At 37.6% G+C, this 25,571-nt stretch overlaps 1 protein-coding gene across 1 annotated transcript in view; it reads left to right on the top strand.

Moving 5' to 3' along the window:
• The window catches only part of VWA8 (von Willebrand factor A domain containing 8), a 429,880-nt gene that overhangs the window by 61,812 nt on the left and 342,497 nt on the right, over positions 1-25,571 (top strand). Inside the window, exons 5-8 of the mRNA XM_058276628.2 lie at positions 19,137-19,304; positions 23,566-23,730; positions 24,197-24,246; positions 25,386-25,494. Coding sequence (XP_058132611.1) covers positions 19,137-19,304; positions 23,566-23,730; positions 24,197-24,246; positions 25,386-25,494 — 492 coding nt within the window. The remainder of the gene's footprint in view (positions 1-19,136; positions 19,305-23,565; positions 23,731-24,196; positions 24,247-25,385; positions 25,495-25,571) is intronic.

Raw genomic sequence — 25,571 nt, 5'->3', positions numbered from 1 at the left:
ATTTGTGGAGTAGAAAGCCAGGATGGTAATGATTTTCTTTAGCTTTTTCTAAGCCAGGTACCCTTTTCATTTTGGAATCTTGTTAATTTGTTTGACATGATACGAAATTCCATAATATGTGATCTACATATTTGATATTAAAAATAAAAATATACTTTCAACCATTACGTAGTATTTTTTTTTTTTTTTTAAGATTTATTTATTTATTTAATTCCCCCCCCTCCCCTGGTTGTCTGTTCTTGGTGTCTATTTGCTGCGTCTTGTTTCTTTGTCCGCTTCTGTTGTCGTCAGCGGCACGGGAAGTGTGGGCGGCACCATTCCTGGGCAGGCTGCTCTTTCTTTTCACGCTGGGCGGCTCTCCTCACGGGCGCACTCCTTGCGCGTGGGGCTCCCCTACGCGGGGGACACCCTTGCGTGGCACGGCACTCCTTGCGCGCATCAGCACTGCGCATGGCCAGCTCCACACGGGTCAAGGAGGCCCGGGGTTTGAACCGCGGACCTCCCATATGGTAGACGGACGCCCTAACCACTGGGCCAAAGTCCGTTTCCCCATTACGTAGTATTTTTATAAATTCTTTTTTGTTTTGGGTAATTCTTGATTCTCCCTAATTAGTAACAGAAAAAAACAATAAGCATTTTTAAAGTGCACTGCATAAATGTTAAAGGCCATCAAAAACAACCCCTAATAAATTGAATAGCATAGTGCTATTGGTCAGAAAATAAGACTTATATATTTCTTAAGTGCCTTTTACTTTTTTTAGCAATTAGGAAAAACCAGTTATTTGTAAACTTAATCTTATTTGTGGATGTTGAAGCTACCTTCCACATGTAACCATTGCTTAAATTACAAAGTTGTGTTTCAGAATTTCATCTATAAATTATTTGGAGTTTGAGTAGCAGATCCACATAAAGAATGGCTAAATTCTGGTACTCGCACCAGATGCTTTGTAACCAGTGTATTGTTAAAATATGTCCTTGTCGCTTGGGCAGTTAGAGGAGGTCTCACTACATTTACTGAACTTAGGGAAGTTGGCGCTTTACCATGTGGTGTTGTGCTCAAGCCAAACTCTTATCTACTCATGTAGTGTTAGCTGGTTGACAAGTTTACTTAATTAGTGAAAACATATCATGAAAGATAAAAAGGAAACTATTATTGAGGAGACTTATATTGGTGCAAAGTGTTATGTATGTACTTACTCTTCAAAACATATTTATCCTCAAAACTTAGGAGGGAGATGATTTCCCTGTCTTACACATAAAGTGAATAGGGTCATGGTCACACACCTCATAAATAGCAGATTTAGGATTTGTACCGGAATCTGTCTAATTCCAAAGCTCATGCAATTTCTACCATTTTATGCCAATTCCTTACAAAGCAAGGATGCTGCTGCTGACAATGATGATAGTATTCACAGTAATAGCAATGGCCAATTGTTTTTTAAAGACTTAGTTTGTGCCAGAGGTTAACTCATTTAATTTTCACCACAGTCTATGAGATAAGCACTATAGTTAGCTTAGCTTTAGAATGAAATGGAGGCTCAGAGAGGTAAAGTAATTAAGTCAAGCAAAGCAGGGAAGTGGTAAGAGCAACCAAAAAATCAATCTGATTCTATTCTAATATTTTTTAAAAAAGATCTCAAAATATAATTCTTTTCACATTTTTCCTCTTTCTTTGGCTTCAGTGGTGCTATTACACTATAGCCATTTTGAATAAATTAGAAGCTCTTTGAAATTTATTTTCATTAAATAATGACTGTATCAACAATTTATATTTTAAAACTTTTGAAATCTTAATTTTTTTCTAGCATCATTTTAATTTTTAAATTGTTACATCTATAATACTCCTTAAGGATATTCTCATTTAGTAAATGAGGACACAGATTAATTGTTTGCCTACGGTCTCCTATCAAATCAGCAACAAATCTAGAACAGGAGCTTAGACAGTTTTTGATTTTTAGGTCATGCAGCTGCTTTCATCTTGAAATCCTTAATGCCCACGTGTTGGGTTTTTAAAACTGTGCTATTGAAATGGCTGGGTCAGAAGGATCTTGGCCCATTTTTTCTGCTTTCTCTTTGAGAAAATTAGGTCCCTGGAAGTTCTGTAGCTTGAAGGTCAGGAAAGTATCCTTATGCTTGATCTCATTTCTGCTTTGAGAAACTATCACAACTATTCATTCCAAATGAAATATATATGTACTGTTGCCATATAAGATTTTAATAGAAAGATTACACTGCAATTATTTTATTTGACAATCTGCATAAAAATTTTCCAAAATAACCTAAATATCTCATGCTGGCATTTAAATGTGTTCCATTCTGTTATTGTAAGTAGTGTTGGCAGAGATAATGACTATCCTTCATGTAAAAGTTGTTCTATAAACACTAAAATCCTGCTGCAAGCCTGTTTTGTATGGTATGGCATAGAAGTCAGTGTTTTCATCCTTGAAGACCTCAGAATCCTAATAGAGAGGTGAAACATGTATATGAGGGAACTGAAGAAACTTCACTGTTGTGATTTCACACTTAAATGTTGAGCAAACAGAAGGTAAAGCAGATCTCAATCCAAGAGGGTAAGACACTTGGGCCTCTGTTGGGCACAGAACTGGTAGTGTTTTTTTTTTTAATTCTCCACCATCTATGACTTATAGTATGGTATAATTACTTTTCTTTTTATATATTTGGATTTTCTCTTTGCTCTTAATCAGTTGCTCATTATTTTCTTCTCTACAATGTAATCAGAGATTATATGGATAAAATTTGACACTAGAGATTAAAATATTTTAATCATTTTATAAATATGCTAAGGAAAATCAGGAAGTAAGGTGAAACTGAAGTAATAACTAGTGTTATTTCTGTAAAGTCAGTTTTTGGATTTGTTTGCTGACTAGCATCTTCCTAAGCTTTTCTCCTCTTAGCTAGTATTCCTATCTAAATTTAAAAAGTTTTAATTTGCATATGCTCTAAGTCTATAACCATGTCACCAAAGGGAAAGTATGGAGGAAAGTTAAAAATCTTGGGTGATGCTTTGCTTGCCAATTTTTTTTTTTAAATGTACCACTCATAAGTTTGTAAACCTCTTTTTAGATCCTTACTTTTTGATTTAACTGTATTATAAAGCATTCTTATTTCCATGTAGGTTATATTGAAAAATTAATAAATAATTTTACATTGAATTAATATGAAAATGTTGGGAGGACTTTAAAAATATTTTACATTTTTAATAAAGATCAGATAAGTCATATAATCATAGATCTTATTGTTGAAAGAGACTTTAAGAGATGATTTGATTCAGTCTCTACCTTCTGGGAGGGTAAATAAAGCTGAAGATGAGAGATGTTGAGATATGGTACCTGCCTCAATTTGCTCTTTTATAAAAAAGTTCTTAGTTAGTGAAAACTGCCATTGGGGTGGTGGCAGTGGGAATGGAAAGCAGGTATGGGTGCATGAGATGTTTTAGAGGTCACATTCATATTGTATTAATATATAGTGAGGAATAAGACATAATTAATCATGGGTGGCTGGGACAAGTAGTGAAATAGACATCAGGAACAGGGCCTACTTTCATGATTTGATTTAATTAGGCATGTGCCGAAAAGGTCTATTGAAAGAATGTATGTGGACCTCAGGAGAAAGGGTAAACCCTTACAGTATGTTCCTCGAGAATAATGAAATAAAGAAAATGAAAACGTCTTCTTCTATGATCGTTATTGTTGTTTTAATGCTCCGGCATATAATGCAGCATTTGCCATGTAATGAATACTCTGTGAATCATGAATGAGAATTTGTGGGAGAGGTTAGATTTTTTTCTGGTGAAATAACAAGATGAGGAAAAAAGGTTAAGGACAGGACCTTGGGAAATGCCTGCTTTTTTAGAGGAAAGAAGGCAGAGAAAGAACCAGGGAAAGGCAGGAGAAAACCAGGACAGTAATATCCATAGACAATAAAGCTCAAGAAGATAAAGCACAAGAGAAGAGGGTTGAAGAAAAGGGAAACATGAAGATCAAGAAAAAAGCCTGGTTTTTGTCAGTTTGATTGTTGGAGTGTTCAAGTGAGCAGTCACAGTAAAATCAAGATGATGAAAGCTAGATGGAAGTTTATTAGAGGTGTACATATGTGGACTGTTTTTTCATGAGGATTGAAGGTCAAGAAAGGATAGGGAGAATATTAAGAACTGTAAAGGGAGTGTTGGCTTTCTTAAGATAAAAACATGTGTAGAAGAAGAGAAATTTGAAAATGCACATAAGAGATTGTAGAAGATTTTGGAGGAGGTAGGAGGGGATACCAAAGTAGAAGGGCTAGTCTTGGCGGGGTAATAGGAATGACATTTTGTTAAAGATAGAAATCAAAGTAGAGTAGAATGATGAAGATGGGCTATGAGGGAGTGGAAGAAACTCATGGAATCTCAGTATTTTGGTGACTTTAATCATCATGGTAAAATACAAGGTTATGTGATAGGAATTGAAGGAGACATTGAAGCTTGACTTGGCAATACTTTTACAAGAAATGAAGGAAAATTTCTAAATAGTAGTGAAGGCTCAAGTGAGCTTGAACAATGTGAATTTATAGTGGCCTCACGTCTATTTCATCACAGATTTAATCTAGATTATAAATAGAGCTGATGAAAGAAGATAATGTCCCAGTTCTAGGAACATTGCCCTCCCCTAAAACATCCTATGGGTTTGTGGATTAAACACTCTTTACAACTCACCTCAAAAGCAGAAGCACATTTACTTGGAGTACAGTAAGCAGATAAGAAAGTCTATTGCTCTATTCTCTTTCTTCTACTCAGTCCTTGAGAGGGAGTTAGAGCATTTTCAGTAATGGATATATATATATATATTTTTTTTTTTTTTTGACAACTGCTATCAATTTATTGTGATTTTTTTTCCTCCAAATTCTACTCAATTTATTCATTTTTTTAAAAGATATTACATTAAAAAAAAATATGAGGTCCCCATTCACCCCCACCCCCCCACCCCACCACTCCCCCCACAGTAACACTCTCCCCCATCATCATGTCACATCCATTGTGTCTGGTGAGTACATCTCTGGGAATCGCTGCACGCCATGTCCCGTGTTCCACACCATAGCCTACACTTTCCCACGTTCATTCCAGTGGGCCATGGGAGGACAAACAACATCCGGCAATTGTCCCTGGAGCACCACCCAGGACAACTCCAAGTCCCGAGAATGCCTCCACATCTCATCTCTTCCTTCTATTCCCCGCACCCAGCAGCTACCATGGCCACTTTTTCTCGATTATTAACCACAATAGTTCATGAATAGAATATCATTAAGTCCACTCTAATCCTTACTGTATTCCTCCTTCCTGTGGACCTTGGCTTGGTTGTGTCCATTCCACATCTGTGTCAAGAGGAGGCTTAGATTCCACATGGATACTGGATGCAATCCTCCTGCTTTCAGTTGTAGGCACTCTAGGCTCCATGGTGTGGTTGACATTCTTCAACTCCATGTTAGCTGAGTGGAGTAAGTCCAATAAACCAGAGTGTAGGAGCTGAAGTCTGTTGAGGCTCAGGGCCTGGCTATATTGACGATCTTTTTACAGGTAAGTAAAGATAGAGCTGTTTCATTATTTGTCATAGCTGATTTAGCATGGTTTATTTCGCCAGTCCTCTACATATTGGCATTTGACTTCTTTAAAGTGCTTTGAAGACTGTGATACATCGTTACATACTTATCTGATTATTTCTTTAAGATAAGTCCTTTGAGTAAAATTTCTGTGTTAATGGACATAGCCATTTAAATTTTTGATACATCTTGTCAACTTATTCTTTATATGGTTGTGCCATTTTACAATCATACCAACCATGAGTGAGAGCATGTTTTCCCTTCACCTTACCAACACTGGGTATTATCATTCTTGTTTAATCTTTTCCTGTTTGAAAGTCTAAAACTATATTGTTTTACTTTATAGCTCTCATAACCTGTGATGTTGCATATAATTTATTATGGTACTCATTTGCATTTTTATAGAGAGGTGTTATACATTTTCTTAATCTGTAAAAATTCATTTTACATTAAGGATATGTTTTTAGCCTTTATTATATATGCTGCAAACAGTTCTTGCAAATTTTCATCTGTCTTTAATTTTATGATGTTTTGCCACATGGAAATATTTGAATGTAATCATATTGACCTTATTGGTATCTTCCTTTGACGTAATTACTAAGAGTTTTTAGGAAGATTTTCTCTACTTGAAGATTATTAAAAAGTCACTTATATTTTCATCTAGTAATTACATGATATTATTTTTAATATTAATTGTAAAAATCCATTTGGATTTCTTTTCCAAATTCCTGCAAAACTATCTATTGTTTTTCCACTGATTTGAAATTCATCTTTTCTCATATATTAAATTCTTTAATTATTTTCATTAACATCTCTGTTTTCAATGTAAAGTCAATACATGTGATCATAACCAAAAAAATATGAACAATGAAGCAGGGCTTAGTGTTACTCCCATTCCCCATGATTTCTGGTTCACACATTTAAATTTCTAGATGTACTATAATGTACATTTTCAGTCTATTTCACTGATTTGCCTTCTATCTATTGTTTTACTTAAAGTTCTCCCTTATTGCTCTTCTTTTATGGAATTTTCCTGGCAATGTTTCTAATGAATTTTTTTTTCTTCTGCTATAGTGCTTTTGTTTATTTGTTTGATATATTGTTCAAAATTCAGAAATAGAGTATTATCTGAAAGACAGTAAAGGCATTTCTCAAAACCCACTGTAAACAATGATAAGAATGACAAATGAGGGGAATGCCATCTTCAATAAAAGAACCATATACAGCTATCTTCCAAAGCATCATACTCCTTAAAAGTATATTCAATGATCTTTTTTTTAATGATTAAAAAAAATTTATTAAAATATATCACTCATACATTAACATATAAACAATAGTATATAAAAATAGTTGTGAACTTACAAAACAAACATATATAACATCATACAGGACTCTCATAATTCACCCTACCACCAATAACTTGCATTGTTGTTAAACCTTTTTAATTAATGATTAAAGAACATTGTCAAAATATTACTACTAAACAAAGTATTTTCCCCCTAACCAATTAAATTATTATTATGTTTATATCATTTATATATGAACATACATAAACAAGTGTATAATAAAAGTTGTGAACTTACAAAGTAAACATGCATAAATAAAGACAAAAAAATAAAAAGCAAAAAACAAACATGCATAACATCATACAGGGGTCCCATACATCAACCCTCCACCAACACCTTGCACTGTTATGACATGTTTGTTACAAATTATGAAAGAATATTGTCAAATCTTACTACTAATCATAGTCCTTATCTTACATTTGGTGTGTTTTTCTCCTAACCCACCGTATTATTATTTATTAAATATATTTTTTATGACAGAAGTTGTAAACTTATAAAACAATCACGCACATGTACAGAATACCCAAACAACACCCCTCCATCAACACACCATGATGTGGTGTGTTATTTGTTACAGATAAAAGTAATATCATCTGATTGTTACCATGTCCATAGTGTACCTTTGGCTCATATTTTCTATACTGCCTCAGTATCAACACAGTGTATCTTTCACATAGATGCAAGAATATTATATTTTTACTATTAACCACAGTCTATAGGTCACTCCAGCTGTATTTTTCCCATGCTGTTCCACATTACCAACATCCTGGGGTAGTGATATACATTTGCTCTAGCTAACAAAAGACACTCTTGCATCTGTACCATCAATCACAATTCTCATCCATCTCTTGGTTTACTGTGCTATCCAGTTCCTAGATTATTCTCTAGCATTTTGTCAGTTAGCATTTACATAACAAGACTACCATTTTCAGTCACATCCCCATTTATAAGCTAGCTGTTACTCACTGTGTTTTATCATCCACTATATACATTTCCACACTTTTACAATAAAGCTAATTAAAACTTCTACATACATTAAACATCAGTAGTCCATTCAGTCTTTCTCTTATCTCCTTTAAGAATCCACCACCTACCACCAGGTCTTGAAGATATTTTCCAGTAATTTCTTCTAGAACTGTTATAGTTCTTGCTTTTATTTTTAGTTTTTTGATCCATTTTGAGTTAATTTTTGGATAAGGTGGGAGATAGGGGTCCTCTTCCCTTCTTTTGGCTATGGATATCCAATTCTTTCAGCATCATTTGTTGAATGGATTGCTCTGCCCAAGCTGTGTGAGTTTGACAGGCTAGTCAAAAATCACTTGACCATACCTGTGAGGGTCTGTTTCTGAACCATAAATTTGGTTCCATTGGTCTATTGTGTCTGTCTTTAGGCCAGTACCATGCTGTTTTTACCACTATAGGTAGGTACTATGATTTAAAGTCTGGAGATGAGGGTTCACTTTTCCTTTTTATGATGTTTCTGGCTATTCAGGACTCCTTTCCCTTCCAAATAAATTTAATGATCATGTTTTCCATTTTTTCTTTAATGCTAGTGGAATTTTTATGGAGATTGCATTAAATCTGTATATCAATTTGAATAGAATTGACATCTTAATGTTATTTAGTCTTCCAATCCATGAGCATGGACTATTCTTCCAGTTATTGCAGGACTTTTTTGATTGTTTTAACATTGAGGTGCAGTTTTCTCAATACAAGTGCTTTACATCATTGGTTAAGTTTATTCCTGACTATTTGAGTTTTATCTGTCATATTTTATTTTTACCACTCTTTTGACACTTAGTTACTTTTACTGATATAATCTTCATTTCTAGACTCTCTTCCAGGCCCCCCTCTCCTGTCTTTTCTTTTCAGGCTCACCCTTTAGTATTTCCTGAAATTCTGGTCTCTTGCTTAGAAATTCTCTCAGTTTCTGTTTATCTGTGAGTATTCTAATCTCACCCTCATTTTTGAAAGACAGTCTTGCTGGATATAAGATTCTTGGCTGGAAGTTTTTCTCTTGTAGTATCTTAAATATATCAGACCACTGTCTTCTTGCCTCCATGGTTTCTGGTGAGAAATCAGCACTTAATCTTATTAGATATCCCTTATATGTTATACATTGCTTTTCTCTTGCTGCTCTCAGAATTCTCTGTCTTTGGCATTTGACATTCTGATGAGTATGTGTCTCGGAGTTGGTCTATTTGGATTTTTTCAGATGGGAGTACACTGTGCTTATTGGACATGAGTATCTATGTCCTTCAATAGGGGTGGGAAATTTTCTACCATTACTTCTTCAAATATTCCTGCTGCCCCTTTTCCCTTCTCTTCTCCTTCTGGATCCCCATGACATGTATGTTTACACACCTTTTGCTGTCATTTAGTTCCATTCTTCATCTCTTCTTTTGTATGTTCACTTTAAGAGGCCATTTCTTCAAGCCCACCAATCCTTCCTTCTACCTCCTCAAATCTGCTATTATGTGATTCCAATGTTTTTTTAAATTTCATTGATTGTACTTTTCATTCCCATAAGTTCTACTGTTTTTCTATGTATGCTTTCAGATTCTTCTTTGTGCTCATCCAGTGTCTTCTTAATATCCTTAATCTCTTTAGCCATCTCATTGAATTTATTAAGGAGATTTTGTGAACATCTGTCATTAGTTGTCTCAACTGCTTTAAGTCATCTGGAGACTTATCTTGTTTCTTAACTGGGCCATAGCTTCCTATTTCTTGGTGTGGATTGTAATTTTTTGTTGGTGTCTTCGCATCCGGCTTACTAGAGTATTTTTTTTTGGGTGTAATTTTTCTCTTTAGTTTAGGTCTTCCTATCATTTCTCCCTTGCTGGTTGCGCAGTAGGAGCCAAGCATATAGTTGGTGCTGTAAGCTGTGGAGACTGAAGGTGCCCTCATTGCACGAGGGACCAATGAAGCTTCTCTCAACTTTCTCCCTTGCCAGGGGTAGGGACAGAATCACAGGTATGTGAAATAATCCAAGTGTAGGCCTAGACTGTAGTTGCCCAGAGAGACTGATGAAGCTTCATGCTCCTTTCTTCCCTGCCTGGGGCGGGGATGGAGCTGCAGGTGTGGGCAGCAATCTATGCAGTGCAGGTCCAAGATGGCTGCAGTTGCCCTGGTAGATTTGTGATTTTCAGTCTATGCCAGCAAAGTTATCTGCAGTTATCTGTATAGGCTGGTGCAGGGCTCCTCAGCCTCCTCCCTGCCAGAGGTGGGACTGAAGCCTAGGCTAGGGCTGCAGGCTGATCTGCGTGAAAGAAACTGGTTCCTGCGGACATTGAGACTCTCAGTCACCCCGGCTTCCCCTCAGGCTGGGGATGGAGTCAGAATGGCAGCTATCGGCCTCTTTCTGACTTGGGTGGATACTCGCCCCAGCCGTTCGCAGGGTTATCTCTGAGCCAGCGGAGTCTACCAATCAGTAGCCAAAATCGGCAGCGAACCGTCTCTACCTCCCGTTTCTGGGAAATGGAGCTTCCAATTCCAGCCACAGAACAGCTCCTGGGGCGGCTTGTGGCGCCAGTGTAGGATAATCACCAGCCTCCACGGCTTGGCCGGTAATTTCCCGGAGAGGCTGGTGCAGGTCCCCGCAGCTCCCTCCCTGCTGGAGGTGGCACTGCGGCCTAGGCTAGACCTGCCATCTGACCTGGATGGGAAGAAGCCGGTCCCCACCAGCACTGGGATCCTCAGTCTGCCCCGCTTCCCCTCGTGCCAGGAGTGGAGTTAATATGGTGGCTCCCGGCCTCTTTCTGACTTGGACAGGCTCAAACCTTAGCTTTTCTCAGGATCATACTGTAGCCTGCTGAATTTCCTCATCGTAGCTGAAGTTAGTGCGCAGCCGTCTCTTTCTCCCCCATTTTGGGGAAGTAACTAGCTTCCAATTCCAACCGCGGAACAGCTCCCGAGGCGGCTTGTGCCTCTAGTGGAGAATGGGCACCGACTTCCGGGGCGTGGAGCCTCTACTTACGAGTCTTCTCTGCAGACGGGCCGTCTCCGCCTTCCACTCCCCTAAGGATGTTGCAGGACACTCTTCTGGCCTCCTGGAGCCCCCAAACAGGCGCTTCAGCCAGGTCCAGAGAGCCCTGGGTGTTTGCTAACTGCCCTGTAGCAGGAGCTGAATCTAGGAGCTCCTTACTCCACCACCATCTTGCTGGTTCTTATTCAGTGATCTTTTGATTAGAGTGAAGAGATCTAGGGGCTTGGGGAGAGGGAATTTTTACAAAGGAAGTGGGACTGTCCCTGTAAAGATCTAGTTTTGACATATCAGAGTGGCAGGGAGAGGGTGTTGAAAGGAGAAACCATATTGGCAGCCCACTTCTATTATCTTTCACTTATCTCTTAGCTAAGAAACACTGCAAGTAGGGCATATACTTTTATATAACATTTATGTAATCTAAAGCTTTTAAAAAAACACAAAAACTGGGAGAGGTATAACAAGGTGAAGAGGGGAGTGGATTGTGTGTGACTGTCAAAATGTATTACATAAAGATTGTGATCTAAAGGGCTTTTTATTGTGTCCTATTGTTCTCTTGGAAATAAAAAACTGAAGGGGGATGTGATGCTTTGAAGCTGTATCTTCCCCAGAAGAGTATATTCTTAAAGTAAATCCAGCAGAGCTGATGCAGGTCAGTGGTTGAGCAACTGCCTCACACATAGAAGGTCCTGGGTTCAGTCCAAGGTACTGCCCAGTGAGACCAAATCTGCCTCCTTCTCTAGCATCTTTCCCTTGCAGATTCCATGGAGTGTAGACCTGGTGCCCAGCATCCTTTTGTGATTCATTCGTAGCCACATCCTGCAGCATCTTGAATTCCTGTCCTGTGTCCAGTAGGAAATTCCAGGAAGCTGATGAATCAGCTGGTCAGGAGCCCAGGAGAAAGATCTCCAGGCCACCCCCAGCCTCTCGCTCCATCTGCGCCGCTTCCGTCTCGGCCATCATGCAGCCCCCGCACCACGCACCGGCGCAGCACTGCCCTGGACCCCAGGCCCGTGCTGCCTCTTCCGCGTGCCCAAGGAGGAGCAGTGCCTGCTCCCACCCTGCGCCGTCGGGCCCCTGGCAGAGCTGACTGGTCCGTGCCTCTCATGAATTATAAGGGAAAGTTAGACACATTTAGAAGCCACTGTCAGAAACTGGACTGATTTTTATTACATTAATATATGATAGGAGAAAGAAAAGACTTTGGTAATTTTTTAAAGTAAAACAAAAAAAGCTTAAACTAGAGTTTGTATCTTGACAACTTAGCAAAAAGGAAGTGTCAGAGTTAATATTATAGTTAAGTCACAGGAATCGTCATACAATAATGGGTTATGTTGATTTAAGAGACGAATAAAATCTTTCCTATTAGCTATCTCTATTTCTTCATAAATTTAGACAAATGGCTCGTTTCATTGCTGCTCAGTTCCATAGCATTCACTGATCTGAGAATTGAAAAATTAATTTAGGGAAATGTGATTGTAGTTCTACATAGACTTTAAGGCATTGCACTGCTACAGGGTTATGTATATTCTAAGTTGGATTGAGTCTCTTGTGTTTGTAGAAATGTATTGTGTGTTTTTTTATTTTCATTTTTTAAAAAACAGGCCCACATTGCATTTCTATGTTTAGTAAAACTACATTCTCTGAGATTACTAATAACCTACTGATTGCCTCATTTGGTGGCCTTTTTTTACTGAACTTTGCAGAATATTTATTTATTTTATTTCTTCCATTTTTCACCTATCATCTGATTCAGATTCATTAGACATTTACTGTTCACTGTCTGCTTATCTTTTTTCCTTCCTATCTTCCACAAATCTTTATTGAACTTCCTCTATTTGGTAATAACTGTTGTAGGCATTACTGATGCATATCTACAAGACATAGTCACTGTCATATTCTTTGACACACCTAGCACACAGTCACACAACCATTGACAAGAAGTTTACCTTTTAATGGAGGTGGTAACAAGTAAACATAAATATTCTTGATGAATGTCATAATAGGATTGAGTACATGGTGCTAAGGGAACACTAGTGGAGATGCCAAACCAAGTCCCCAGAGTTTTAAAGGTCATCTTGGAGGATATCACAGTTCAGCTGCATCCTGAGATTGAGTAGAAGTTGGCCAAGCAAAGAAGAGGAGGTATTTCTTATAGAGGAATATGCGTAAGTCTGAGATATAGGGTCCAACATGGTGCCAGTTGATGAGACTGTAGGCCACCCTTACTGGTTTGAAGTTTATTCTGTGGTGGTCGGGAACTCACTGATAGATTTTCAGCAGGGAAATGATGTCATCATATTTGTGACTTAGGACTGTTACTCTGGCTAGCCGACTCCAGAACCTGAATTCTTCGCCCTGGTGCCACTGGATTATAGGAACAGTAAAAAAGCTATAATCAAGGACTTTTAGTTTCTTCTTGGTTGTATTTGGGAATGAGGGAGAAAGCTGAATCAAGCTTGATCAGATTTATGATTAGGGTAAAGTAGGTGAATTTTTATACTATTCACTGATAATAACCAGTGGGAGATGAGGAGCAAGTACAAGGTTGAGATGGAGGGTATCAGTTCAGTTTTGGACATGTTACGTTTAAGATAAATGTGGAACATCTAAAAAGAGGTGTTCAATGGGAAATTAAATATGGTTTTCAAAGTCATGGGCACTAAGGTAATAATTTATGGCACAGGAGAAAAAGAATTTACCAAATCCCTTAGATGGATGTGGCTGAGATAGAGAAGAGAGGGATGAAGATGAAACCTATAAATTACTAGTATTTAAATGGTGAGCAGATTAAAAAGGACCTGTCACAGAAACTGAAAATAAGCACCAAGTAAGATAAAAGGAAAAACCACAGAATTTATGGATGGAGTGGTTTAATGTGAAGTTTTAACATTTCAGATACTACTGAAATGTCAAGAAATATAGGTACTGAAAAATGTCCCTTGGATCTAGCTAAAAGGAAGTCTTTGATGACTATGGCTAGAACAGTTGGGAAGTGGGTGGGAGGTGAGGAAGAACAAAATGATTTAGATAACCCTTTCAAGAAAAAAACGATTGTGAAGAGTAGGAGGAGGAAACAAAAACTGAAGAGGAAGAGGGAACTGGTAGCGGGCAGTGTGGGCACCATCAATCATGAGGATACAGTCTTGAGCATGCTCAAATGATGTGACAAGGAGCCAGCAGAGGGGTACAGAAAAGGGAGTATATAATTTTTGAAATACAGCTGGAGGAGTTGCTATTTCATAGTGTGTTTTTCTTCGTGATGTTAGAGATAGACTGGTCTCTGTATTGAGTGGGCAATTGGTAGGGCATACAACCAATATTATCAGGTTCTTCCATTTATGCTGTTTAATTTTTTTTTTTTTTTTTAAGATTCTGGGGTTGAGATTGAACCCAGGACCTCGTTTGTGGAAAGCAGGCACTCAACCGCTTTAGCCACACCTGGTCCCTGCATTTGTTTTAGAAGCTTTATTTAAATGTAGTCTTTTTCCTGCCAACCAAATATTAAATGTATTGATAGGATATCTGAAACAATTGATGCGCCAAAGAAACTAAGATTTTTATTCTTTACCCCAAGAGATAAGATATCTATGAAGTGATCAATGAGGACAGAAATCAATAGTGATAAATGCCCCACATGTCTAACCTCTAAGAAAACAGAGTGTTGTTTGGAAGGCTTTAGTCTGGGTTAAGTGCTCAGTTTGCTTTCTGAAAAATGGCTCAAGGAATAGTGGGTAGGCCTGTTGCTGGAAAAATCATCCACTTCCTCCCAAGGGTTTCTTTGTTTTTTCAAAAGTCAGTCTGCCTGGGACTTGCTTCCTAACTTTCTTTGACTAGTTAAGCTCTTATCATGCTTTAGAGATTACTTCTTTTAATTTGATACTCACGACAGCCTTCTGAGGTACAAATTATTTTACCCAACTTTACATTGAGGGGTACTTATTCAGCTTGAAATGGTAGAACTAAACTTTTAACCTAAGTCAATAGATAGCAAGTCAAATATTATCCTGGTTATTCTTATCAGGTAACTATATTTGGAAAAATTGTATGTAAACTTTGAGCTAATAGACTTAGTTTGGACTTAATTATGCCTTTTTATAAGAAAAATATAAGAACTTATTACTTTAATTTGGGAGCTATGTGTTTATATGAAAAAAGACTTGACTAGGTATAAGTCTAGTTCTGGCTAAGTGGAGGACACCTGAATTAAAACATCTGGCTAAAGCTATCTTCACAAATAATATTTTCCATTGATTGCTTGTTGAGTTATGTAGAAACCTCTCCAAATTCAACATAGCCATGTTTTGGTACAGATCAGTTTTGTTGACTGAGGTTTTATTTATTTTTTTTACTATGCACCATAAGCTTTTTTTTTTTTTTTTAAATATGAGAAACTCCTAAGTCAACCCAGACTCTGAAAGTTAAACTTCTCACAATGTTCTCCATTTTGACCATGCATTTTCTCTTTTCTCTCATGTAAAACAACCTTTCCATTTTCTGGCTATAAACTCATTTTTCTTCCATCCTTCAATTCCTTTCTGGGGCTTGCTTGTTCTGGGAAACACCTTTCAGGATAATTTTTGACTTTGGCTTTTATTTGGGTATTTTGCAAAGAAATTAATTATTGAGCTCTCATATACAGGAGATGTAGATTAATTTTTGTCAACTACTGATTTATTTTTTATGGCATAATAGTGTATTCTTGAATTTAACTTTTTATTTTGAATACTTTTAATTTTACATAAAAGTCGCAAAAATAGTAAAGTTTCTGTATACCTTTTGCTCAGCTTTTCCTGAGGTTAACGTCTTATATAACTATAGTAAAGTTATCCAAACCATGCAATTCGCAATGATACAATACTATAATTAATTCATAACAGACCAAAGTATATCTGATGTGACTAAAAGTAGATCTGCAATGTTTTTCCTATGTTGTGAAGATTTTGTCTTCCTTGGCCCACAGTTGGGACACCACTCAATTTTGATCTGCATATTTGCAGATTTTTCTTAGAGAACATGTGTTTTCATCCCTCTGAAGTTTTGAAAAGTTAAATGCAATATTTAGTTTGTCTTTTAAGAGAGGTTGATTAAAATTTTTAGCTTTTTAATAATCTTGTCATAGTTTATGAGAATTTCTTTTTATTGTGAGCTGTGCTTCTCAGAGTAAATAGATTTCTAACAGAAAGCTTAATTGGGATCTTAGCTGATACATGAATTTTTGTAAGTAATTTGTATTTTCAGTTTTTAATTTCTGTCCCAGAAACCATTTCTATTGCTTTTTCCTTGCCATATCTAGAAGAAATGAGTCTTTTTTTTTCCCCCCAGCAACTAATCACTTCTATAGATGAATTCGTAAAAAATAAAGCTGCAACAGGATGGCCAGTTTGATAAAAGAAAAAAAATATATATGTAATATGACTGTTGTTGAACAAGATTTTGAGTTTTTCTGCCTCATGAAATTAAGACTTTGTGTGATCTATGTAGCTCTTAAAAAGAAATAAAAATATACTTAAAAAAATAAAATTAAGAATTGTCAAATCGTTATCAGCTATCATTCATTCCAGTAAGATGTGAAGAATTCCCAAATAAGAATTGGACTATCTAGAAAGAATTATGGCCTAAATGGAAATTAAATACCTAAACCAACAATTTATGTCATTCGTAAAGATAATTATGCCCAATAGTTAGAGCTGTAATATAAAAATTAGAATTCTTTTACATTAATTCTATTATGTTTGAATTATTTACATTAATAAATGTTTGTTGCTATACTATTTATTATAATTGATTATATTAAATCTAACCTGGCCTTGCACTGTCATTTAAAATTTGTAATTTCTTTCAATCTCTTTTTTATTTACTTTATAATTTTTCAATAAAGGGCTTATTAACAGCTAAAAAATTATATACTTGGGATAGATCATAGGTATGTGAGTATATCTCCAAAAAACTGCTTAATAAACAAATAAATAATTGTGCAAGAATAGCCAGAAATAGCAGCACTGCATAGCAGGGGAAACAGAGTTTGAGAGGTAAGGAATTCTTTTGTTTATTTGTCTGTTTTTTGTTTATTAATATTATTGAAATAATGAAAATGCTTTAATCATGATTGAAGTGATGAATGTACAACTATTTGATTATACCAAATACTATTGATTGTACATTTTGGATAAATTGTATGCTTTATTAGTATGTATCAATAAAATTGATTTGTTTAAAAAAATACATGCACTAATGATAGATTTGAAGGATTACTCATGAATCTTATTTTCACATGGAATGATCCATTTGGGTCTAATGTGGCTTTCATGAAAGTTTATCTTTTTACAGTAGTACATTGATATCTGCAATAAATGAACTCCACAATACAGTGTACAGTTCAATACTTTATTGAAAGGAGATCATATGCAAGCTTGATCAAGCAGTTCTTTTTTTAGTTCCACCCTTGGGAAGCCAATGATTTTCTATCCTGGAAATTTCTGTAGATATTGTCTTAAAAAATAGTCTTCCCCCTTTCAAATGGTCAGATCTTTTTTGTGTTAATTATTGTAGGGAAAATTACATTTTAAACGAATGAGTTAGTATAAACAAAGATGCAGATTTTCTAACAAAACAGTGTGGTGTTTGCACATGTTGAGGGAAACTCATAACCATTTTTGCAAAAATACCACATATGAGACAGACATTTCAGAAGACAGTGTTGGAGAAGTAGGTTGATGCCATTTTGTGATAGGTTTAAATGGAAAATTAAGGAGCATGGACTTAATTCTTTATATCGCAGCTGTACTTTAAAGAAGAATGACATGGTCAGATTTGTAGTTTCATTAGATCACGCTGGAGGTTGGGTAGAGCTTGGGGGTAAGAAATGAGATCATACGATCAAGTTGGGAGCTAAGGAGGACCTGAGGTCTGGGAGTGGTAGAAAGGGCTAAATTCAAGAATTATTAAGGAGGCTAAATCAGCAGGCCATGGTGATGAATTGAATATAGGAGATGAGATAGGAATCAGGGTTACAGCACGGGTGCATAGACCTTCCATCTTAACCAGAAAGTGGAAGAGAGGAGGAGAAGGTTTGGGTGGGAGATATATTGTGTTTAGTGTTGTATGTGGGGGGCCTGATGGGCTTATGTAGTCACGTTGGGGACATCTACTTGATGGGACTATATGATTCTGAACAAAGTTTGGTCAATCATTAGCATGAAGGGGGTGGTTGGAACTATGTGACTGAATAAGGTTACTCAGGGAAGACCTTAACAGAATAAGAAGAGCTGTGTGTTAGGATGTAATTCTGAGAATTAGGGATTAGGAAGAAGAGGAGAAACAGTTTCTCTAAGAGAATGCAGTGCCAGGAAGGCCAAAGAAAATGAATTGTAGGAGGAAGCCAAAACACAAATTTAGCAGCATTAATCCTTCACCTCATGTTGAATACAACAGAAAAGTCATTGAGGTTTTATTTTTTTGCAAATTTCAAGGATTTTGACTGAAAAGTAGCTTTTTTTCTATTTTGTTCAAGACCTATCAATTAAATATAGATATTTTTCACATATTTAGAGTTTTTTTTGCATTATTTTTTTCTATTAGCATTTGGGGGCCTACTTAATTTCCCATTTTTCTCCATTACTAGTTTTTAAAAATTTTATTTGGAAGACTTATAAATATGGTCATATTTAGTCTGCTCTAGGCCAATGTGAAACCTTACTGTTTTTCTGTTTTGGTAACTGTTATGTTGTCAGCATCAAACATTGTACCAAACTCAAATTGATTTTGATGGGTTTTGTTTATAAACCTTACAGTCTGCAAGCACTCTCATCTTGCTTATTTAATTCTCCCAAGAAATTTGTGGAATAAGTAGAGCAGATTCTTACTTTCAGTTTTCTTTTCTAGTCAAGGAATCTGTTTCCTTGTTTCATTTTGTTACCCATTCAAAGATAGTTGTTATTTTTCTTGTTCATCAGGTATATAATCTAAAATGTTATAGCTGAAAGGAAGCTTAAAGATGATGTATTCCAGTCTTTTCACTTAACAAATAAGGAAATAGGCCCAATCATGTAAAATAACTTGCCTAACATTATGTAGGCAGAACTAAGATCTGGAACCCAGCTTTCCTCATTCCCAGTCCCTATTATAAGAACTTCAAGTTTCATTTGCATTGTAACTAAAATTGGGGAATGTTTTGCTATCATTGATATTCCCATTTTGCTTTTATGTTGCTTGAATAGTGTGCAGTTCGTGCAGCCACAGAAGGCAGAACGCTCATCTTGGAAGGTTTGGAGAAGGCAGAGAGGAATGTTCTGCCTGTTTTGAACAATTTGCTGGAAAACCGGGAGATGCAACTTGAAGATGGACGTTTCTTGATGTCTGCTGAACGTTATGACAAACTTCTTAAAGTAAGAGAAGGAAAATTCTTTTGTCTTGCCCTTGAGTTGTGGATAGTGCTTTTGTTGTGTAAGACATGGTTGTATCAGAATGAGGCCAGCAAGAGCCAATGTGGCTCAGTGGTTGAGTGCCAGCTTCCCACTTACAAGGTCCCAGGTTCAATCCCCTGCCCAGTACCTCAAAAAAAAAAGGGGAGAAGGTCAGATATTCAGGTATCCCTTAGCTTTGGCAAGTTGTTGTTGAAGCAAAGTCATGAGTTCTATAAGGCTATTTCTTCTGTTTTCAGATGTTGTTAGATTTTCCAGAGTTTTACTACTTTTTATTGCTAGTCTAATAACTTTATTCTTTCCTTTTTTTGATTCCTCCTCCCCCCTTTTTTAAAGATTAATTTATTCTCCCCCTCCTTGTTGTTTGTGCTTACTGTGTCTGTTCATTTTGTGTTCTCTATGTCTACTCATTTTCCTTTTAGGTGGCACTAGGAACCAAACCCAGGACCTCCCATGTGGGAGAGAGGCACCCAATTTCTTGAGCCAATTGCTTGAGACTTGTGTCTCTCATTGTGTTTCCTTGTTGAGTCTCCTTGTTGCATAATCTCACTGTGTCTTCTTGTTGCATCAGTTTGCCGTTCTGGCCCTTCACATCAGCTCGCTCTCTTGCTTGTCTTCTTTAGGAAGCACTGGGAAGCATACCCAGGACCTCCCATGTGGGAAGTGGGTGCCCAACTGCTTGAGCCACATACCCCCCATCTTTTTTTCCTCTAGCTCATTCTCCCTCTTTTCCTATCTCTCTTCTTCCCCCTCTTCCTCTTTCTTTTTTTTTTTTTTTAAAGATTTATTTATTTAATCCCCCCCCCCCCATTGTCTGTTCTTTGTGTCTATTTTGCTGCATCTTGTTTCTTTGTCCACTTCTGTTATCGTCAGCGGCACGGGAAGTGTGGGTGGCGCCATTCCTGGGCAGGCTGCACTCTCTTTTGCGCTGGGCATCTCTCCTCACGGGTGCACTCCTTGCGCGTGGGGCTCCCCTATGCGGGGGACACCCCTGGGTGGCACGGCACTCCTTGCGCGCATCAGCACTGCGCATGGGCCAGCTCCACACGGGTGGAGGAGGTCCGGGCTTTGAACTGCGGACCTCCCATGTGGTAGACAGACACCCTAACCACTGGGCCAAGTCCGCCGCCTCTCTTCCTCTCTCAACAACTATCAAAAGCTTATGACTGCTATCCCATGCTGGGAACTGGCAATACAAAGCTGAATAAAGCCCAGTTTGTGACGTTATGAAGTTCAGGGTCCAGTCAGCATTGACAGAAATTAAATGGATATGACCTTTAAAAGCCACCCGGGTGGTCCCAGCCACCAGCATGTCATGTCTGGTTTTTGTAAGAGCATCCTAACTGGACCCCTGCCTCCATTTTGCTCCCCAGTCAGCAGTCCGTTGTAAAACCTGTGTCAGGTCAGGTCACTTCTGTGTTCTTCCCCTCTCCAGGCTTCCTGTTTCACCCAGAGTCAAAGCTGAAGTCCTCCTGACAATGGAATACAGAATCCCTAGGAGCTGGGCCCCCCTTAGCTCTTCGGCCTGATCTCTGTTTCCATAGCTCTTTTTGTCCTCCTTTTTTATTTCCCGCGAGCTACTCGTATTCTCTTTCCTTACCTTAACCAGGCTATGTAAGCATTCTCCTACCTTTTAGCCTTTGCTTTTCTCTTAGATATCTGTATGACTTACTCCTTGATCTCCTTCTCAACTTTGCTCAAATGTCACATTATCAGTGGAGTCTATCCTGGCCCTCCTGTTTAAAATTGCAACCTTCCCCCTGCCCCTGTCCTGCTCAATTTTTTCAATATACTTTTCTAACATCCAACATAATTTATTTATTTTGTTTGTTTCTAATTCATTGTCTTCCTCCCTCACTAAAATATAAATTTCACAAGGACAGGGATTTTTATCCCTGATGTTATCTCAATCCTTAGAGCAGTACCTGGCATATGGCAGGTACTCAGTATCTATTTGTTGAGTGAATAAATAAGTGTGATAAAATATTTAAAAGCTATGATACAAGTATGTATAAAGAGGACAACAACAAGAGAATGTAGCGACTTTGGGGAAGGTTCATGTAACATTACAAAGGACAAAAGACAGTTAACCCTTGCTCATTTAGCTCATGCTCCACCCACACTGGAGCGCTCTCTAGCTAGCCCACCCTTCAGCAATTGAGCTACCTCTAAATTCTGGGACTTTAATGTAGACTCTCTCACACCTGTCCTATGGGGATACATACATGCTCACCTTATTTCCCCAAGTCGCTTGCAAATCACTTAGGAACAGGTTCTGTGTCTTAAGTGTCTTGATCCCCCTCCTACTAGTGCACACTAGGCACTAAATAATAAATGATGGCACTAGAATGGCTATAGAACTGGTGCTCTGTGGCTTGCAGGACCAGAAGTATCTTTTTCTGATTCCTGCTGTGCAGGTCTATTTTCTCTGTAATCCAACTTGCAAACGGTTTAGCTGTCTGCTTCTGTATTGTTTATGGGAGATCCTAGATAGTATTTTCATTGTGCACTAGAGTAGTTTTCTTCTGGCTCTATCTCAAGATCATCTCTTTCTAATATAATTAGTAGATAATGAGGCTTTAATCAATAAGAAAAAGTTCACTCATTGGTATTTTCATACCTAATTTACTGAAATGAAAGCTTTTTTAAAAAAATTTTTATCTTTAGATATAGGTGCATATTATGCAGAATGTTTTTCTCTTTAGATACTTAATGATTACAAGATAACTTTTATTTGTCCTTATAGGCTGTATTAATTATTCACCATTTTTAGTGGATCATTTGGGAAAAAATACTCATACAATGGAATCATAACTTTTGTTAAAGTGTCGGAATTAATTCATGGTATATCCTTGCAGTAGAATTCTATCCAAAGTTTTAAGATTTAGTTTTTATTTATTTCTCTTCCCTTCCCTGCCTCCCCTCCCCCAATTGTTTGCTCTCTGTGTCAATTCGCTGTGTGTTCTTCTGTGTCCTCCCATATTCTTGTCAGTGACACTGGGAATCTGTGCCTCTTTTTGTTATGTCATCTTACGGCGTCAGCTTTCCATGTGTGCGACACCATTCCTGCAGGTTGCACTTATTTCACGCTGGGCAGCTCTCCTTATGGGGCGCAGTCCTTGCGCATGGTGCTCCCCTACGTGGGGGACACCCCTGCCTGGCACGGGACTCCTGCGTGCATCAGCACTGCATGTGGGCCAGCTCATCACATGTGTCAGGAGGCCCTGATTTTGAATCTTGGACCTCCCATGTGGTAGATGGATGCCCTATCCGTTGGGCCAAATCTGCTTCCCTGTATGCAAAGTTATTGAACATATTTCTTTGGATAGGAACAAGGACATGTTGATAGTAAACAGTGAGTGCTTACTATTATTAAGTGAGGAGGCACTACTACATTGTCTTTTCCCAAAGTAAATACCAGTATAAATAAATAATTTTTATTAGTAAATGTGATTGGAGGAGTCTTTATACCCTTTCTTCATTACCTGGAAATCACAGACAATTGAGATAATGAAGTTTAAGATGCATGAAATTATAATACATTAAATTATGCTGTTTTCACTAGACCTAATAACCAAAGATCGTTATTACCACATGATATTCTTATTACGGCCAAATTTATAATTATCAAAATTTTACGAGTAGCCAGACAGAGCCTTTCTGGTGACCCCGAGTTTATATAGTGGGTGATGTTCCTTGTTCTTGCTTCTACAGCACTTCTTAATCTTTTATTTTCCTTATGTATGGATTGTTGGCCCACAGAGATTAAGTACACAAAAGAATTAAAAAGGACAGTCACAAAGGTTCTATTCTGCCTCATGACATGGGGCACTAGCTGTGTACTATGGTTAGTGGAGCCCCAGGAAACTGGTGGGGCTACTTCCCAGGTGGGCTGACTCCTTCATCTTCCTGTAGCCTTCATTTCTCTCGACTCCTGACTCCTTAACCAACTGCCTCTGTTCAGGGCTTGGGGATCTGGGCCAGAGCTCCTGTGTTCCTTGGTTGGTTAGTTGCTCCTCCTTTCAACACTAACCTTCATACTATGAGCCTGTCCTACCACCCTGGTCCTGACTTGACTTTATTCCCTTTCTTGACAGCTTAGTTTGGAGAATGCTCTTAAGTACAGTTTACTCAGCAGTGAGGGTCTACATTCCTTAGCCTGGCTACTCTCACAGTCGTAATCTTTACCGTTTATATTGTGGTCTTCGATCTCTTACTTTTTCAGGAGCATACTAAAACACAGTTGGATGCTTGGAAGATTGTCCGCGTTAGTGAAAATTTCCGAGTAATTGCCTTGGGTTTGCCAGTACCTAGGTACTCTGGTAATCCATTAGATCCCCCTCTCCGTTCTCGGTTTCAAGCCAGAGATATTTACTATCTACCCTTCAAGGTAAGCAATAAACAAGGATAATTTATTCTTTTAAGCAGATTTTCTATCTGTAGCAAAGAAATTCAATTACTATAAAAGAAATATTACTATGTTAATAGAAAAGTAGAGGAAATAGGGTGAATAAAATATCTGGAAACCAGGAAAAAAATTATTGTAGCAGTATTAGTTTGAAAACTTAATAAAGGATTTTCTCTCAGACATGTATCATGAACTGATGTTTTGCTAGGGAAGTGAGTTTAGCTCATTGGTTGAGCACCTGCTTCCTATGTTCCCATGTACAAGATCCCAGGTTCAATCCCCAGTACTTCCTAAAAGAAAAAACAAACAAACAAAAAACAACTTATGCTTTTGTATTAATTGCTTAGTAGGTGCTTAATTAAAAGGTTGGATTGTGTTTATAAAATATTTGCATTTAATCTGATATGTTCCTTATTTATTGATTTGAAATGTTTCTGTGTTATTTTAGGACCAACTTAAACTGTTATATTCAATTGGAGCCAATGTTTCTGCTGAAAAGTAAGTATATTTCAGCTGTATTTGTTATACGTATCTGGACAATTACATTGAATTTGTTTTGGTCATTCATTCAACAACTATTCTTTGAGGAATTTGTCAGTTTTAGGTTCTGTGGCAAGTGCTAGTGTTGATATCAGTGTCCAGAAATTAAAGCTTTGGTAGAGTTGAAAGATATGTTAATACCTTAGTTTAACACCGTGTAGTTAAGTGCCATAATAATGTACTGGGGCTTTTTGTCCTTGAGACTTTATAAGGGCTTCACAAAGGCATTGACATTTGAGATGGTTCCTAATGAATGTAGGATTTTGCCAGACAGACAATGGAATCAAGATATTCTAAGAAATTGTTTAAAAATCATGGGAACTTAGAGTGTATGGCTTGTTCCTGGACCTATGGGAAGCTCCCAGTGGCTAGAGTTTAGATTTGGGACTGATAGAACTGGGAGATGAGGCTGGCAGTAGATTGGGCCACTGTCTAGTTTTCTGGGGCTACTGTAATGAAGTACCACAAACTGAATGACTAACGCAACAGAAATTTGTCAGTTCTGGAGGTTAGAAGTCTGAAATTAAGGTGTCCGTAGGGCCGTGCTTCCTCTGAAGTCTGTGGGGAAGAGTCTTTTCCACACCTCCCTCCTGGCTTCTGGTGGTGATTGGCAGTCCTTAGGCTTCAGTCCTGCCCCAGGCATCACATGGTCTTCTCCCCTGTGCCTGTTTGTGGCCGGTTCACCCCTCCATTTAAGGACACCAGGCGTGTTGTTTTAGGACTCAACCTTAATTATTTTTGGCCTCATTTTAAGTAATCCCATCTTCAAAGATCCTTTTTCTAAATAGGGTCCTATTCATAGGACCTGGAGCTAGGACCTGAATATATCTTTTTGTAGGATACACTTCAACCCCTAACAGCCAGATTGTGAAAAACCTCAATGTTGTGATGGTTTTAGAAAATACACTGGTGTATCTAATCAGTTTTTCAATTTAAATAGAATTTTATGATATCGAGCCATTTTTGCTTAAGAATTTAGTAATAGGTATCATCTTTTTAGATTACTAAAATTGTCCTAGTTATTTCATATTTAGTGGATTTACACATTTATGTTTTGAAACTGGTAGAATAAAAATTTAATGTCCTTTTTCTGCTAGAGTTTCCCAACTTTTGTCCTTTGCCACAACTCTCTGTTCTCAAGAATCTTCTACTCTTGGACTTCCAGACTTCCCTTTAGATAGTTTACCAGCTATAGTTCAAATCCTGGTAAGTATGAAATAAATTGATGGCAGGTATGCTCAGATGTGGCAAAGAAAATTTGCAACTTAATCATTGGGGATTAA

Source organism: Dasypus novemcinctus, chromosome 15 (genome assembly GCF_030445035.2).
Source record: "Dasypus novemcinctus isolate mDasNov1 chromosome 15, mDasNov1.1.hap2, whole genome shotgun sequence".
NCBI classification, from domain to species: Eukaryota; Metazoa; Chordata; class Mammalia; order Cingulata; family Dasypodidae; genus Dasypus; species Dasypus novemcinctus.
This window is presented reverse-complemented; position numbering and strand designations above follow the sequence as displayed.